Raw genomic sequence first — 16,178 nt, forward strand, 5'->3', positions numbered from 1 at the left:
GATAATTTTTATAAAAAGTAGTTGTGTAGTTCTTAGAACAGATTCGCATTTTCTAGGGGCTATGGTTCGGACAGTGTGTCCGTTGGGGCAGTAACCTGTGGGATTTGGAAACACCCATGAACTCATGTGAACCAGAGCGCCTAGGTCTACAAAAGCCTCTGCTGCTATTTTAAGGAAGTGAAAGAGAACTGAAGGGTGTCCTGCTGTAACACAACTCTCGTGGGCCCCAGCCTTCCTCTGTTGGCTTTGCCTTTGGTCTGCTTCTGGCCACGTTCCTACAGTGACCAGAGTCTCATATTTGCTGTGGTGGCTTAAGTTCTGTTCGCACGTAAAAGTCTTCCGGGCGCTCTGGTAATTTCAGACAGCCAGGGTAATTTGAAAAAAGACGTGTCTTGTGGAGTTTGTCCAGCCTGTAAAAATGTAGATTAAAACTGAGGCCCCGGCTGTAGTGACTCCTGCCAGACCTGGGGACTGTGCCAGACAGAGTCTGCTGTGTCAATGCCATCTGCGGCCCACAGGGATTTTAATCAGCTGAACTGAGCAACCTGTCCTGGGAGGCCCAGGCAAGGCAACAACCTAGCAGTACAGTCAAGGGGGATTCAGGCCATACATTTGGGGAAGGCGTTGGACTGAGTCTCCAGGGTCCAGTCCTGCCCTGATTCTAGAATTCACTCCTGTTCCAGTGGTCCTAGGTGCCAAAGCTTTTCTCTGGTCTGGGGAATGCCGCCTTGGTGCTGAGCACCGGGAAGTGCTTCTTGTCCTTAGCTGTTCCCAAGACCCAGAGCAAATGTCTTTGGTTGGGGCTGACCACTAGGGGGAACTCCACTCCAGATAGCGGGGTTCAAGCGCGCCCAGACGCTAGCTAGGTTGACTCAGAGCCTTCCAACCGGTTTTTTTGTAAAGACCGGGAACGAGACAGAGTTCGGGCCAACCTCAATTTGGACTGCGTCGCACGCGTCGGCGCGGTGAGGGGCGGGGGGGGGGGCTCCGAACACCCAAAGGATTGCTGTTCTGAGTACGCCTCTAATCGGTCTTCCTGTGGCTTTTCTCTGTTTGCAGTTCTCGATACAAATTGCTTTTCTGTTTCCTTCTTTCCATTTTCTACGGCCGGGGAACGACGCTGACGGGCTGGAGAAGCCCAGCCGACTGACAGCACCAGCGCTGGGACCCCACCCGTCGGTCTCCCCGGGGCCGGAAGGGTGCAAGAGAGGGAGGTGACAGGAGTGGGGCGGGCCGATTGGGGCGGAGCCTCCTGGGAGGAGGGGCTTGCGGACTCTAAACACGTTCCAGGGGGCGGGGCCGCGGCTGGGCAGACGGGGCGAAAGCAGGTTCGAAGGGGCGGGGTTGAAGAGGCAGGTCCCAGAGGAAAGGGAACCGGTGGCGGACGGGTCCCTGCCTGCTGCCGCGCCGCGGGAGAGGAAAGGGGATTTGAGGGGCGGTCCCAAGGGAAGGAGGGCGGGAGAAAGCCTGCGCTCCGGGACGAGCCTCCCGTGGGTCCCGCCCCCGTCACGTGGGCTCCAGACCGGGCCGCTGCCGCTCGGTCCGCTGGTTGGTCGGTCAGTTGGTCGGTGGGTCATTGGCCTGCAGCTCGGTTCTCGCCTCTCATGTTCGGAGGTGGGAGGGACACGGGAGCGGCCCGCACACCTGATCCGCCCGGACAGGAGCCCTGCACCCAGGTCAGTGGGCTCTCCCCACGCCCCACGTCCCCTGCGCGTTCCAGACCGGGAGCCCCCGCGGGGGCATCGCCTGGGGAACCGAAAGCCCCCAGATTCAAGAACCATCCGAGGAGTGGGAGTCAGTGCCAGTGAGGGTCCCAGAGCGTGTCCCAGGCGAGAGAACAGGAACCCTCTTCCTCTTCCCTGGCCAGAATTCTGGGAGGAGGGTATAACTCCTGCGGATTTGCTCCGAATTTCCACCCAAACCTGCCCGGAATTTACAGACAGTCCGCGCGCCCTTGCAGGTGCCAGCTTGGCCCTGGAGATGCGGGATGGCCAGTCCCATTTCTGTGCGGTATGTCAGCGAAGCACCGGCGTAATGTAGAGAGCCCACGGTGGTCGGCCGGTTTAGGGTCTGTTTGCCCAAACATCTCTTCGAGTGTGTTCAGATGCAACGCCTTGACTGAGACCAACTCTGTAATTGCGAAAACGCAACGTGCCCCAAATCTCAAGCCACTGCGTCCCAGTAGACTGCCAGATGGGGAAGGTGCTAGTTGAAAGTGGGCTCCTCCTCTCCCTCATGACATCCCATCTCCAGACCTGCAGTTTTTCTTCAAATGAAAATAATGATTCTACGTTTTGAAAAAGTAGAATTTCCAAAGTTTGCAGGGGATTGAAACAAGGATTCCAGCTAGTCTTTAATCCTCTTAAAAAACAGACCCAGAATATTGTATTTCTACCTATAGAGCAGCTGGTTATGTCGTATAGGTCCATCCCTCTTTGCATATTTCTAAGTCCACATCCTATCTTTCTCTTCATCTGTTTCTTTCCTTTCCCAGTTCCTTAACTGATCATAGTACAAATCTCAAGTGTTTACAAATTTTATGTTGCATTTTGTGAAGTTAAATGCCCAACTACAGAAAGGTAGTTGACTGTGCGCAAAATTCATCTTCAGTATGTTCTGTCTTTGATTAGAATATAGAAAATATAGAATATAGCAATATATAGAATATATATAGAGAGAGAATATAGAAAACACAAAATAGCATTTAATTTAGAGATTGTTTTTCTTTGGGACTTGAGAGGCAGCCCATTAGTATTCTGCTTAAAATCATATTTAAACGACCTTGAAGTGGGAAATGAGAGACATGAATTACTCATTTACTCCATCCATCCATGATTTTATCAACACATTTATTATTATTATTTTTACTTAGAGATTTGATGATGTGCCAGTTATAATTATTGTATTATATATTTTGTGTTTAATATTTATATTTTTATATTATCTATAATATATCACCTAATTATGTTATATTGTAATATAACTATATTAATATAATATTTATATTAATGCATTTGTTGTATATAATACTGAGGAGACAAACTGAGAATCATGATCTCTGCTAGGACAGCTGTGGCAAGTGTGGTGGCTCTAAGACTGAGCAGAATGAGTGAGATAAATGCAACGAGAGAGGGAAGAGGAAAGAGTTGTGGCAATTCCTATCTTTCTTTTTTTTTTTTTAAGATTTTATTTATTTATTTGAGAGAGAGAAGGAGAACAATTGGGGGTGGGGAGCAGCAGAGGGAGAGGATGAAGCAGGTTCCCCACTAGGCAGGGAACCCAGTGTGGTACAGTCCCAGAACCCTGGGATCATGACCTGAACGGAAGGCAGATGCTTAACAGACTGAGCCACCCAGGTGCTGCAGGAATTCCCATCTTTCATCTGACCAGGGAAGATCTGGGATAATTTCAAGAAGTGGATGACTTGTGTGATGGATTTCTCCTGGGAGTGAAAGGATTTCTCCTGGACGGGTGTCCCCAGGCAGAGACGGGTAGAGCGTGGTGTGGGCTGAGAGCTGTGCAGGCAGGCAAACACCAGCTAGCCATGAGAAGTGGCAAGTGGCCCAACTGGGTTCCCAGGGTGAGTGCTGGGCAGTAAAGCTGGTGACAAGGATGAAGCATGGCCCCAGTGGGCTTTGAAGGCAGAAGTCCAGAATTGGAAAACATGGTAGCCAATGAGAGATTTTAAGCAAGAGATTGACTGATGGTTCTTGGTGAGCTTCTCAAAGTCCAGGACCTTGGTCCTTGGCCATCGTAACCCATGGCCTGATGTGGAGAAAATCCAGGAAATATTTGTGAACTGAAAGATCAGGCAACACCTTAGAGCTGAGCTTCTCAACCTTTAACAAGCTTAAGAGCACTAGGGGATCTTGTTCAAATGCAGATTCTGACTCCTAGGTCTGCCAGTGGGATCTGACCTACATTTCTAAAAAGTTCTAGGGTGGTGCCCTTCACTGTCTCTGGCAAGGATTAAGGGCTGTTGTTTGCAAACCTGGGGAGCTTTTAAACTATTTGGAACGAAGTGGGTCTGGGCCTGGCGTGGTGTTTCCAAGTTTCCCCTGGGGATTCCAGTGAGGGCCAAGGTGGGGCCTGCTCAAGCCCACTGTGGCTGTGCTGTGGGAAGGAGTGGGGGTGGAGGGGGCAGGCACAGGGAGGGCGGTCTAGTTAGGACGTTGAAGGTCAATCAGGATAGAAATGGGAAGGCCTTCTATTGGGCCTGAAAGAGTGGGACAGGTAGGAGAGACTCTAGAGAGATGGAATCTATGGCCAAGGGTTCAGGGAGTGCTGGTGTCTATTTTTAGAGTGACTGCACAGCTTGTAGAACTGAGGAGGGGGAAATAATTCTGAGAGAATTCAGCTTTGGAGAAGAATGGCATGCCCTTGAGGCTATAACATTTGTTGTAAAATTTGGAAATTGGTTTTGACGTGGCCATTGAAAAAAATTTTTTTCCTGAAATACAGATCTGTTCATAACACTTCCCTGCTCTACATCCTCTGGTGGCTCCCCTTTTGCAACACAGGAGAAGGAAAAGCTAGTATGAATGCAGCTAACGAACCATCTAAACATTTAGTAAATTCCCAGACTGCGCCCCATTCAAGAAGTGACCCCTGGTGGGGGGGCGGGGGAAGATGTAACATTGTCACCACTTGGTGTGGGCACAACTAGACTGCAAGCTTTTGGCAGCTTGGTGTCCTGAGTCACTGTTTTTCCTGCTTCCTCCTCAGAGCCATTCCACTTTGTTTCCTGATGTCATTCTTTGGTTTCAACACTTGGTGGCACCTCTGGGTCTCAGTTTTCCAAGAATCCACAGGTGGTCTCAGAAGGGCGGGCTGTGTCCCTTTTAAACTCCGAAAACCTGGTCTTAACTTGCCCTTGGGGATCTTCACGAAGTCCATTCTTATCTCTGACACACTCAGTAAAGAATCTAGGAGATGCTGTCCTAGAGCAGTCGTTTCGCTTCAGACCCAGATCTCCTTCCGGCCTTGCAATTTTCCAGGGTTCTGTGAACTGTCAGTTTGTCTTCAGGAAACCCATGACTTCTACTTAGTACTCCAAGGTAATTCCTATTTTGGGGTCCTCTCAATTCTTGCTTTCATTTCCTCTTGTCTGTCACATCCATGCTTATGCACACAGAGATGCAGGCTCTTAATCACCATGTTCCACGTGGTGCAGTCATCTGGGCCCTGGAATATACCTGTGGATGGAAGGTCTCCACAAGATGGGGTCGGATTGCCTCCTTGGTAGGATAAAGTGTAGCATCCTTGTCTGGCACTGAAGGCCCTGCAAAGACTGGCAGTACTGTAGCTCACAGCTGTATCCCCACTGTTCCCCAAACTGAGTAGCTCACCAGTTTCTGTCTTATGCGTCTCTCCATCTTTGCACATGCTATGTGCTCTTCCTGGAAAGGTCTTCCTGGAAAGGCCTCACTCTGTGAGATGAATGAACTCTTATTAAAACTTCAGGATGCAAATCAAACCCTTGAAACCCCTCTCTTCTCCCATCTCCAAGGCACTTGGACTCTTCTCTCTGGGGCGTACATAGAGAACTCAGCTGTGATACGTAGGCACTTCATTTGCATTATCTCTGTCCACACCTGCTCCAGACTGCGAGCTGCTCCAGGCCTGCATCAGTCCTTGGGTGCAGCCCTACACTTAGCAGATGTGCAGGAAGAGTTTGTGGTAAACACAGACCCTGAGCTGGCTGTTTTTGCTGTGTTTGCCCTGGAAGAGGCGGAAAGGGGTAGGCCCTTTTGCACCAGAGATGAGGGAAGAAGCAAGAGGACAACCTGAAAGTCTGGGACAGGCCCAGTGAGGAGTGGCCCATAGGGCTAGAGTCAGAGGGTGGGGTGGGGAGGGGACACTGGGCGAGGTGAGACTGGAGTCAGGCTGGGGTGAGGTCATGGAAGGCCTTGAACTCTGCGGCTAAAGAACTGAAATTTTAATTCCCGTGACCCTGAAGGTCTTTCAGTGTGGAAAAGACATGGAGAAATCTCTGCTTTCAGGACGATCCAGGGCTGGCAAGGGCAGCATGGAAGGACAGGAAGCAACCTCCTGTGGAGTATGCTGTCGGAATAACCATGGAGGTAGCTTAGCATGTGAATTAAGGCAGTGGCAGTGGAGATGGAGAAGAATCTTGCCAAGAAATCCTGCAGGATTGAGTGATTGGATTTGAGGGAGCGGGAAAGGCAGCAAATGGGACACTGACACTTTGTGCTAGTGTGCTGGGAGAAGAATGAGGCATTGTCAGTAGCATGAGAGCATGGAGGAGATTCTTGGAAGGGGGAAGGGAAGTGAGGATGGTTAGTTCCTTTTGGAATCAGAAGAGAAGTGGGTACTTTATTGCATCATATATATAGACACACATTATATACCCACATGGATGGTGAAGCTACCAGAGGAACCTATCTAGGGTCACCTGCTCCTGGTGGTAGAACCCAGGCTGCCTGGCCCTCTGGCCTGGGGCTTTATCCTTTGGAGCACCATGAGTTGGCCAGAGTAGAGCTGCCAGAAGGTCCAGATGGAGATTCAATTAGGCAGTGAAAAACAGGAAAGAGACCAGGTTTGGGGTGAATTCAGTCTGCAGAATAGCTAAGCCTGGAATCTTCCAGGTCAAGGACTCAGAAGAGAAATATCTGTGGTGGCCAGGGCCAATGTAGGTGTGAAGGCTCCTGAGTCCTCTCTGTCCTGTGGCCCAGGCGTGTGTGGGCTATTGGGGAGCAGGGAGTGCTTTATGGCATGGACACCCACACTTGTTAGTGCTCAGTGTGGGTGATATGTACTAAATGGATTTTCTGGGAGTACACCCACCCCCTCTCAGTTCTCCAGAAGGATGTATTCTAAGACCCAAACCCTTTTTCAAACCCTTGGCAAATTTTAGGGACCCATCCAATCAGTCAGTAGAAGTTGGCTGTGGTGTGGTAGAGTGGGGGTGGTGGGTGGCTCTGAGCACAGGCGCTTGTGTAGGGCCTGCGTCAGGGATCCAGATGGTTGGTGGAGGGCCCTAGCTGTCCGGTGAGGGGAGAGGACCTTATCTAGAATCTGCAATACTGCCTGGAGACTCTGTGGCCGGAGGCTGCATTTCCTCTCCTCCTCACCTTTCCCTTCCACACCTTTCTGCCTGGCGGTGCTCCTTTGCCCCCAGCCTCCCCGGGGCAGATTCTGCCTTTCCTATGGGTCAGTGGTCACCTTAGTTTGATGAGACAGAGCTGGGTTAACGCACGAGAATCACTTAGAGTATTGCCTGGTGTGTGGTCATTGCCAAAGGAAAACGAAGACAAGGAGTGCTGGAATTCAACCTAGAGGGAAAATTTGTCAAGCCTCGTGGCTCTTTGGAACTATACAGCTGCATCTGGGAAGTTTCTGCCTTATCTTGTTTTGAGTTTTTGTTTTTTGCTATTAATTTGTTTATTTTTACTGATAGAAAAATGTATGCAGAGCTGCTCATCCACGGTAAAGGACAGCTAGAGATTGCAGACTTGAGATCTGGGTTGTCCGTGTCTCAGGAATGACTCATGCAGAGGTGGGTGGGTGGAGGGCCTTCTGACAAATCTCCAGAACAGCTTGTTAACCCAGGTGAGGCTAAGGGGAGTGATGGTAGCCTAGCCTCTCCCCTCCGGCCTGTAGCTGCCGAGCAGGTCCCATGTGGCTCTGCTTGGGGTGAATCTGTTTCCTCCTGCTGATGAGGACAGGCAGAGGGAAGGGGCGATCCGGATCCTGGGCTTGCTCTCTGTCTGCCCAGGGATAGCCATGGCTTAATGGTTGCTGGGAGTGTCCTCGGGGCACAGAGTGCAGACTCCTGCCCTGACTCTCAGGCAAATGCATCAGTCCACGGCGGCGACTTCTGTGCGTGTTTGGAATATACTAGTTGCATGTAGCTGGGCCTCTCAGCTGGGCAGGGACGGCTCTGACTGGGAGGGCCACTCCTGGGACTGCACTGGTATCCAGAGAGGTCTTAGCAAACGTCTGCAACCTGCTTCTGGCAGAAAAGCCCGGAAGACTGCCAAAAGGAACTCCTGAGGCTGACAGACCGTATGTGCGTGCATGCGTGTGCGTGTGTGTGTGTGTGTGTGTGTGAGAGAGAGAGAGAGAGAGGAAGGAAGGAAGGGAGGGAGGGGGAGAGAGAGGTACTCCTGTAGGAGCCAAGAGGCCTATTGTCAGAATTGGGGAAAAGAGACGGGGCAGAGCTTTAGCTCAGGCCAGAACTCCAAAAATGAGCTCCCTTTCTTTCCTACATGTGCATGTGGCACCTGCTCTCTTTCCAGGGGCAGTGCTTTCCTTCCCTCATTTCCCCTGACTCAAGGAGCTTTTGGCGGGAATAGCTAGCTGGACACTGCACTGCTTCATGAAGACAACAGAGGTGTGGGTGCACGGGGGGCCCTCAGAAAGCTGCCTCCAGAGGGAGGAGAGGGGGAGCGCCCCGCTTTGGTGGATTTTACAAAGGGCTTGTCTCATGAGGTGAGTGATACTACTCCCATCATATGGGAGGGAAATAGGTGCCAGAAAATTCAAGTGTTTTTTTTTTTGTAAAAACAAACAAGCAAAAAAAACCACTCCAAGTATTAGATTTAATTTATTGTTGAAATTGGGATACTTTTGAGTGTGAAAGGAGGCAGACAGATGCTGAGCTGGGTGGGATGTGGGGTGGCAGGACTGTCTTGGTCATACCAGAAGTGTGGTATCTGGCTCTGGATTAAGTAAGTGACCAGGGCGGGTAATGGGAGGCAGGAGAGGATCAGGGAGAGGGGGCTGCAGTAGGAGCAGGGTTAGAACTTGAATTTGGGCAAGAAAGGCAGATTCTTCTAATTCAACATTTTACCAAAGCAGAGGAATCAATCTTGGCTCTGACACCTGACCTTGACGGGATGTCATGAAAAAGTTTTATTACATAAGCTCTTCCTGTGATCAGCCAAGACATCTGGTTCTTCGATGCAGTGCGCTCACACAGTAACAACCACCACCACCCCGTGTGTCTGTCTAGGTTTTCCCTGCGCCAGCTCACTGGGCCCGCACAATGCCTCAGGCAGGGATTATTGTCTTGTTTCTGGAGATGAGGAGACGAGTCTTGCCTACTGCCCCCAGCCTCCCAGCATGGCGGGCTCCCACCTTCCTCCACCGTGAGGGCCTCCCTGATCTCCGAGGACCCCACTTGCTCAAGTGTGTAGACTTCGAACCATACAGCCTCCCTTTCAAGGCCACTCTTCACGGACTTGCTGTTGCTACCCTGAACTTTAAGTTCTTCATCTCTTCAATGGGAACAATAAGAAGCCTGTTCCATTGGCTTCTGGTGAAGATTTTAATGAGGTGATACACGTAGTGTTGATTGTGGATTGCAGTGCTTGGCATAGCCTACGTAGTCAGCAGTTGGGGTTGTTATCATGTTGTCCTCTTCTCAGGAAGCCTGGAAGAGAATATTTTGTCAAGAAGAGTGACATATCATCTAGAGGACTCATTCTAAAATCTCAGGGAAGGAGCATTCCCTGGGCCTCTAGGTGTGACTCAAAAGGACAGCCATGGTGGAGGTGAGCTGGAAGTCCAAGAGGCAGAAGTGCATGACTGGTGGGAAACAGCCTGGTTTCAGATGGCTGGTCACCAACGTACAGCACAAAGGCAGCAGGGAAGACTGAAAACCCAAACCAGCTCAATGAGATGTGGTAGGGGGAAGTGCATAGTCCTATCTGTAGACTCCAAAAATCAGTGGTGTAGGTTTCCTACCTGGCCACATGGAAAAGCCCATAGAAGTCAGCCTGGTTCATTAATAGAAGTCCTGGCTTTAGACCTCGCTAGAAGATCATCCCTCTTTTTTCTGCACTGGCCAAGACTGGACACACCACATTCTGGGAGCAGGTGGAAGAGGGGTGTTTAGTGCCCCAAAGCCGGAGTCTGTGTCCTGCAAGCTTTGAAAGGACCTAAGGACTGATAGGAAGACACTGGGGCTGTGATTGTGATTTTCAGCTTGGGGACAGAGCCATCTTGTTCTGTGTTGCTCAGAGGGTAGAGTTGGGGGTCCGTGGTGGGGACGGCAGAGGGAATTAAGGAGGAGGCAGATTTCAGTTCTTTGTGAGAAGTTTTGTGGGGTAAGAAATTCTGCATAACTCAAGCTTATCTTGAGGGCAAGGTCTCAGAGCCTGTGTTGCAGTCTTACCTCAAGAAGGTGTTGTCCAAGTGGTCTTCACTAGAGAGAAGTTTGCCAGATTGCAGGGGAGGCAGGGTTTGCTGAGAGCTTGAACTGAAAGTGCGCAGGATTGTGGAGATGGTTGGCTTCTGAGGTGGAACGAAGGCAGGAGGCTGGGAAGCGTGGTCCCAAAGTTGTGTAAGACCTTCTCTGGCCCAAGTTACAGGCTGAAGTCCTGCTCAGTAATGGCCTGGGAGAGAGGAAAGGCTCTGAGGAAAAATGGTTTTGTGACCTGAAACTCGAGGCCTGGGATCCCGAAGAAGTGATTATACTCTGTATATTCTCTGCGGATACCTGCCTTGGCCCAGCCCCCTCACTGGGGCTTGAAGCCTCTTGCAGACTCAGGGTCACCCCTTGAAGATTTCAAGAACACAGCATCCTGGTATCTGAAGAACCCGGGCCATGTGGTCTGAGGCACTGGGATTGCAGCATCGAAGAAGGGATGGTGGATATAGGAGAGAGCCATCTAGGAAGGCAGTGGGGACGACACTGGGAAGTCTGACTGTCTGTCTGCAGTCTGGGCCCCAAGATTTGCCCAGGAAGGGCTGTGGGCAGTGGGGCCTTATTCAGCTAGGCTGAGGTTTCGGGTGGGGTGCGGGGGTGGAGGAGGGAGAGCGCTGTGGTTAAGCCACGTGGATGCCTGAGGGGTATGCTCTCCTGGCCTGGGTGGCAGGGAGGGAGGCCATGGAGGCCCTCAAGTCAGAACCGGCCCCCTGGATCCAGGGCAACTCCCCCTTTTAGGAACAAAGGTGGAGCCTAGTTCTAAGTGCTCTGGAGCCAGGAGACTCGTGACCTCATTTAATATTTCAGTCACCGAATGATTTTTGACCATCTGTGCTGAGGACTGCGGGAACCTGAGATAAGTAAGACATGTCCACTGCTTGGGTCCAACTTCAGGATTGTACCCCTTCCTCAAAATCGGCAATGCTAACCACAGAGAGAACACGGGGAACATTCAGAGAAGAGGTTGGGGCACTTGGTTTGCTGAGGAGGTAGCCTTTGAGATGTGTCTTGAAGGAAACAGAGGGACCAGAGACACCCCTTTCTCTGGGTCCAGGGTATTTCTAGCAGAGGGGACAGCAGTGGACAAAGAAAACCAGAGGAATCGTAAATTAAAGAGCATATGTGGACAACAGCCAGTGGTTTGGTTTGGTGTAACCAAGGAGTGGGGTTATATAAGGAACTGGATATTAGAAATCATCATTTATTAAGTCCCCACTGAAGAGGAAAATGACTCAGGAAAAGTGACTTTTCCCAAGGTTCTCCAGCTGGCAGGAGGCTGAAATAAGACTTGGGCCCAGTCTACCTGATCCTCAAGCCCATGTTTTTTCCATTCTATCTTGCCACCGCATTGAAAGGTCAGATTATTCAGTCTTAAGTTTACCACAAAGATCAAGCCTTCATGCTGGGGCAGGAAGCCACTCGGGCTGCACGTGTCAGATGACATTAACCTGTGAGAAGCGCTTGGTGGACTTGGCCAGATTAAGGACACGTAGTTAGCCCCAGTAAATATATACGTACACACAGAGAGACCTATTTAGAGATAAATTTCTAAAATAGAGGAGGTTGCATAGTGTCGTAGAAACTGTTACTTCCTGAGCTCTATAGGCAGTTGCTGATTTCCTGGCTGAATTCCACGCACTCAATAAAGTATATTAGAATGGGGCAAGATAACCTGGGATCTTCTCTAATTTATACAAAATGCTTCTTGGCTTTAGCTGCTCTGTCATTAGTAACAGGTTGCTTACAGCCCACCTCATCTGCTGGGGACCTGATCAGTAATGTGGACTGCCTGGCTGGGGACCCCAGAGTGTCGGCAGTAAAGGGGGTACTCTGGGGTGGGTTGGAAAGGTGGGGTGAGGGATGGGAGTCAGAAGAGCCTCCGCAGGAACCCAGGTGGGGGTGTGGGTGGAGAGGAGGGGCCAGCACAGCTCAGTAAGCGGGCAGAGAGCCTGCCCGTGCAGGAGCATGGAGTGGGGGCTGGGTGCTGCTTGAAGGAGAGCATTGTTTCCACCAGGCATGTTCAGGCTCTGAGCAGGTGGGTGCTGGTAGTGGCTGCCCGCTGAAGTTGGGGTTCTTCCTTACCTTGTAAGCCATAGAGCCAGCCAGTCCATGTTGCTGATCAGGTCTGCCCAGAGCCCCATCCTGTGTTCAGCGTGGCTGCCCCTCCTCCCTGCAGCAGAGCTCAGAACCCAGATCTGGCCCTGGCAGCTGCACCCTGCTTCCTCAGGGTGGACCTGGGTCCTTCCGGCTGCCCAGTGGGATGCTTCCCCTCAGCCCAGAGACAAGAGCCTGAGAAGACCACCTCAGGGAGGCTGGGGTGCCATTCGGGTAATATCTGAGCTGCAGTGACTTGGGATCTCGTGTTAATGGGACTGCAGGTGAGACAAAGCTCTCCCTCCGCATCCTCCCTGTGAATCAGGAGCCCTTTGAAAACTGTTAAGAGCTGCATCAGGGTCACAGATCCAGTACTCAACTGTCATGGATATTTGTATTTGACAGAGAATTTTAAATAAATCTTGTGACAGTTGAATGAGGGATGGCGTTCATGACAAGGTTTCTGCAGGCTACAGGAGACAAATCTCTTGTTGCTTCACTGTGACCTGCTGTGTGTGTGCAAACCTTCCCCAAGTGTCTCCAGGGGCAGTTGCCTGCTTGGTTGTAGGTGTCCTGGAGTGTGATGTCCACGGGGAGCAACGGTGGGGCCTCTCTGGGACACCAGTACAGCTTGACCATCTTCTGTCTCTGACACCTCTGAGTTAAAGGGGCTCTCTTGATGCCAGTGCCCAGGGCCAGGGGCTTCCTGCTCCACGAATGTGGTCAGGAATGGCCCTTCCTGTCCCTGACCCCTGGAGCTTGGCTTTAGCTGTAGCCTTTGTGTTTGGGGTCTCCCAGATCTGCCTCCCCGCTCGCCGGCTCTCTCCCAGGTGCCTGCCCACAGTGGCTTGTGAACATATGCCTGCTCACCGTCCCTAAGTGGGATGCCCAGGGACCCCCGATGCAATGGCTGAGGAAGGTGCCAAGGGGCGGTACAAGGAAGCACATGATCAGAGCAGTAGGAAACTTTCTGCTCCGGAAGAGCTGGTGGCCTGGACCTTCCTTTCAGATACTGCTAGACAGACACTGAAGGCCCACAGCAGGGGCACTGAGTGTGGAGCCCCGGGCTGCCACCTGGGGGGCTGGCTCTGAGGAATTTGGTAACTTCTCAAAGGTGGTCAGTGTCATATATTTTTCCCCCTCATTCCCCCTCACCCCATCAGGGGTCTTGGCTAAATCCATCTGTTGGAATACTGCAGTTAGGGCCATATTCTCTAAGAGGGAGAGGCGAGCATTGCCTGTTTACGGGGCCAGGCTCCCGGCCAGCTGATTTACTCTGTCCTCTCTGCTAACCCTCTGACCCACCCAGTGTGAGGCAGACATTATTATCTTCGTTACACAGTAACCTGAGAGGTTAATATATATTACCCAAGGTCAAAACTAACCTAGCCGTGAGTAGCAGAGCCAGGATTTAAGGCCCAGTCAGTGTGACTGCAAAGCTTGGACTCTCTCTCTTGCCTCCTGCTCCAGTCCTTGGGGGTAAGGAAAGGAGTACAGGAGTTCAGGCTCAGAACAGGGGTGGGTCGGGAGGGGGGACTCCTGTTGTGCTTCCTTCCCCTGCTGGGGCCCCTTTCTATACCTTTCGCCCTGAGTCTCAGACCCTGCTCAGGTATCTCCCCCGGGAGAACAGCCCTGCTTTGTGGACAAGAAGTGTGGAAGATGGAGAGAGGTCCCCAGGAGCTCTTGTAGATGCTCCCACTCCCCTGGGGTCAGATTGACAGCCGTCTAGGAGAAGACCTTGTGGGCCTCCAGAGAGGGGAGACCCGAATACAATGTAATTCTCTAGCCAACTTGTCCTTGATCTGAGGGACTATGTGTGCGAATGGGGGATTCCTGGATCACTTTTCTTGGGAAAGTCCCTGAATCACTCTGGCCTAAGTGCTGTCGGGGGAGGGAAGCAATCCTGGTGCAGATGTCTTGTGATGGGTGAGCTGAGCTGAGGGGCTGGGGCCTGCCCCTCCTTCCCCCCCTTTGTCACAGACTGGAATTGTTGAACTGGGTGGAGGCAAAGATGGCTGGGCCCAGGGTGCTTGGCTTCTTGAATGAGGCTCGACAGGTAGCTGGTCAGGCTACGGCATCTAGAAGGGTTTCCTTCTTAGAGGTACCAGTCTGGCCTTGCTGGTGGCCTCACTCCCTGGGCATGCCTGACACAGGGCTGACTTATAAAAAGATAAATAAAGGACTGTTAGAGACTCTCCATACCTGGATGTTGTTTAAGGTCTGAAGATGCAAAGCAAAGTCTTCCTCAGACTTCGAGGGAAGGGAACAGGTCTGGATGGTAACAGAGCCCCACATCTCCGGACAGGAGGCTGCCTTGTTGCAACAGGTTGGTGCGGCCAGGATCAGACTGGGGCATGCACTAGCCCTCTGGGCCTGCTGCAACAAAGCTCCACAGACTGGCTGGCGAAACAACAGAAATTGGTTCCCTCACAGTTCTGGAGGCCACAAGTCCAAGATCAGGGTGTCAACAGGGTTGGTTTCTTTTGAGGCCTGCCTTTGGCTTGTAAATGGTCACCTCACTGTGTCCTCCCATGGTCTTTCCGCTGTATCTGTCTGTGTCCTTATAAGGATACCAGTCAGATTAGATTAGGGCCCACCCCATGACCTCTTTTTAATTTAGTTATCTCTTTAAAGAACTTACTTCTAAATAGAGTCACGTTCTAAGGTCCTGGGTGTTAGACTTCAACATAAAATTTGAGGAGGGGGATACAATTTGGCCTATAACAGGGTATTTTTCAGAATCCTCAGTGAACAAGCCTCCATGTGCAGTGAAGGAGCACTCGGTGCTGGTCCTGCCAAGGAGTGGGAGAGGCAGGTAGGCTCAAGGCAGCCAGTGGAGAAGCTTGACTGGCCTCTTGCAAAGGCTCAGCTCCATGAAGCCCAGGCTAGGCAAGTTCCCTGGTTGTCTGGGCTCTCTAGCAGCCATGGGTTCTGTGTGCTGTCTTCATCTGGCTCCCACATGGCCTCAGCCCTCCACTGAAGACAGAGCTGCTAATACCCTACTAATAATACCCTCCAGCCTGGGCGTGCAGAGGAAGCCCCCTTCTCCTCTGACAGAGGCCAGAGCCAGGCTCTCGTTGCCAGCACACACAGCCTGACTTCAGGAAAATTCTTTGTCTCCTACTGGTCTAATGCAAAAGGAAAACTATTGCATTGATTCCAAATTAAACTGTTTGACAAGTGTTGAAATGAAGGTTCAAAATACAGAATAAATTTTGATTAATCCAGTTCATGTTTATCCAGAGACTGCCAAATTCTGGGGTCTGTATTCCTCGCCAGGCAGCTCGGGAGGCTCGTAGGAGGTAGCTGGCTACAGGCTATCAGGCCCCTGAACATTCTAGATGACAAGAAAACTCGCCAATTCAGATGTGTGTGTGTGTTTTTTTTTTCTTGTTGCCTAGCATTCGAAAATAATAGAATAAGGAGAAATGCCTGGTTTTATCATCTGTTAGGGGAAGTTACATCCTCTTCTCCCGTTGTTTCTGTGGAAATATCCTTGAGTTCATCCGTTGTCTCTCAGTCATGCCAGGGCCGACCATGGCCAGTCCTCCTAGCCTCTGATTGTCAGGCCGCAAAGAGAGGGGCCTTATGTGTAGAGAGAGTGAGAGGGGAGAGGCTGCTGTAGACACCCCCTACCCTTATTCAGAAAACTAGCCAAGGTCTCTCTTTCACACACCCTTCTCCCTTTGCCCTCCACTCAGCGCTCACACTTAACATTTTGTGTCAGCCAGCATTTCCTGAGTGTCTGCCTTTGTCAGGTTCATTGCTGGGCTCTGAGGATAGAAAGGCAAATAGCATATACTCCCTGCTCTCAAGCATCTTAATTTTGAAGGGGAGACAGACATACCGAGGATTTGTATAACCAGAGCTGTAAGTGGGATGATAAAAGTGAGTACCAAGTGTGGCAGAA

At 51.1% G+C, this 16,178-nt stretch overlaps 1 protein-coding gene across 3 annotated transcripts in view; it reads left to right on the plus strand.

Moving 5' to 3' along the window:
- Window positions 1–1,342: 1,342 nt before the first annotated feature.
- PPFIBP2 (PPFIA binding protein 2) overlaps window positions 1,343–16,178 on the plus strand; it is a 148,097-nt gene continuing 133,261 nt past the window's right edge. For 2 of the 3 annotated variants that reach the window (XM_032356266.1, XM_032356267.1), the window contains exon 1: window positions 1,343–1,676. In XM_032356266.1, the coding sequence (XP_032212157.1) occupies window positions 1,605–1,676 (72 nt within the window). In that variant the 5' untranslated portion in view covers window positions 1,343–1,604. The remainder of the gene's footprint in view (window positions 1,677–16,178) is intronic. The other variant, XM_032356268.1, reaches the window with a different exon arrangement.

This window comes from Mustela erminea, chromosome 9, assembly GCF_009829155.1.
Source record: "Mustela erminea isolate mMusErm1 chromosome 9, mMusErm1.Pri, whole genome shotgun sequence".
In the NCBI taxonomy this organism is placed as follows: Eukaryota; Metazoa; Chordata; class Mammalia; order Carnivora; family Mustelidae; genus Mustela; species Mustela erminea.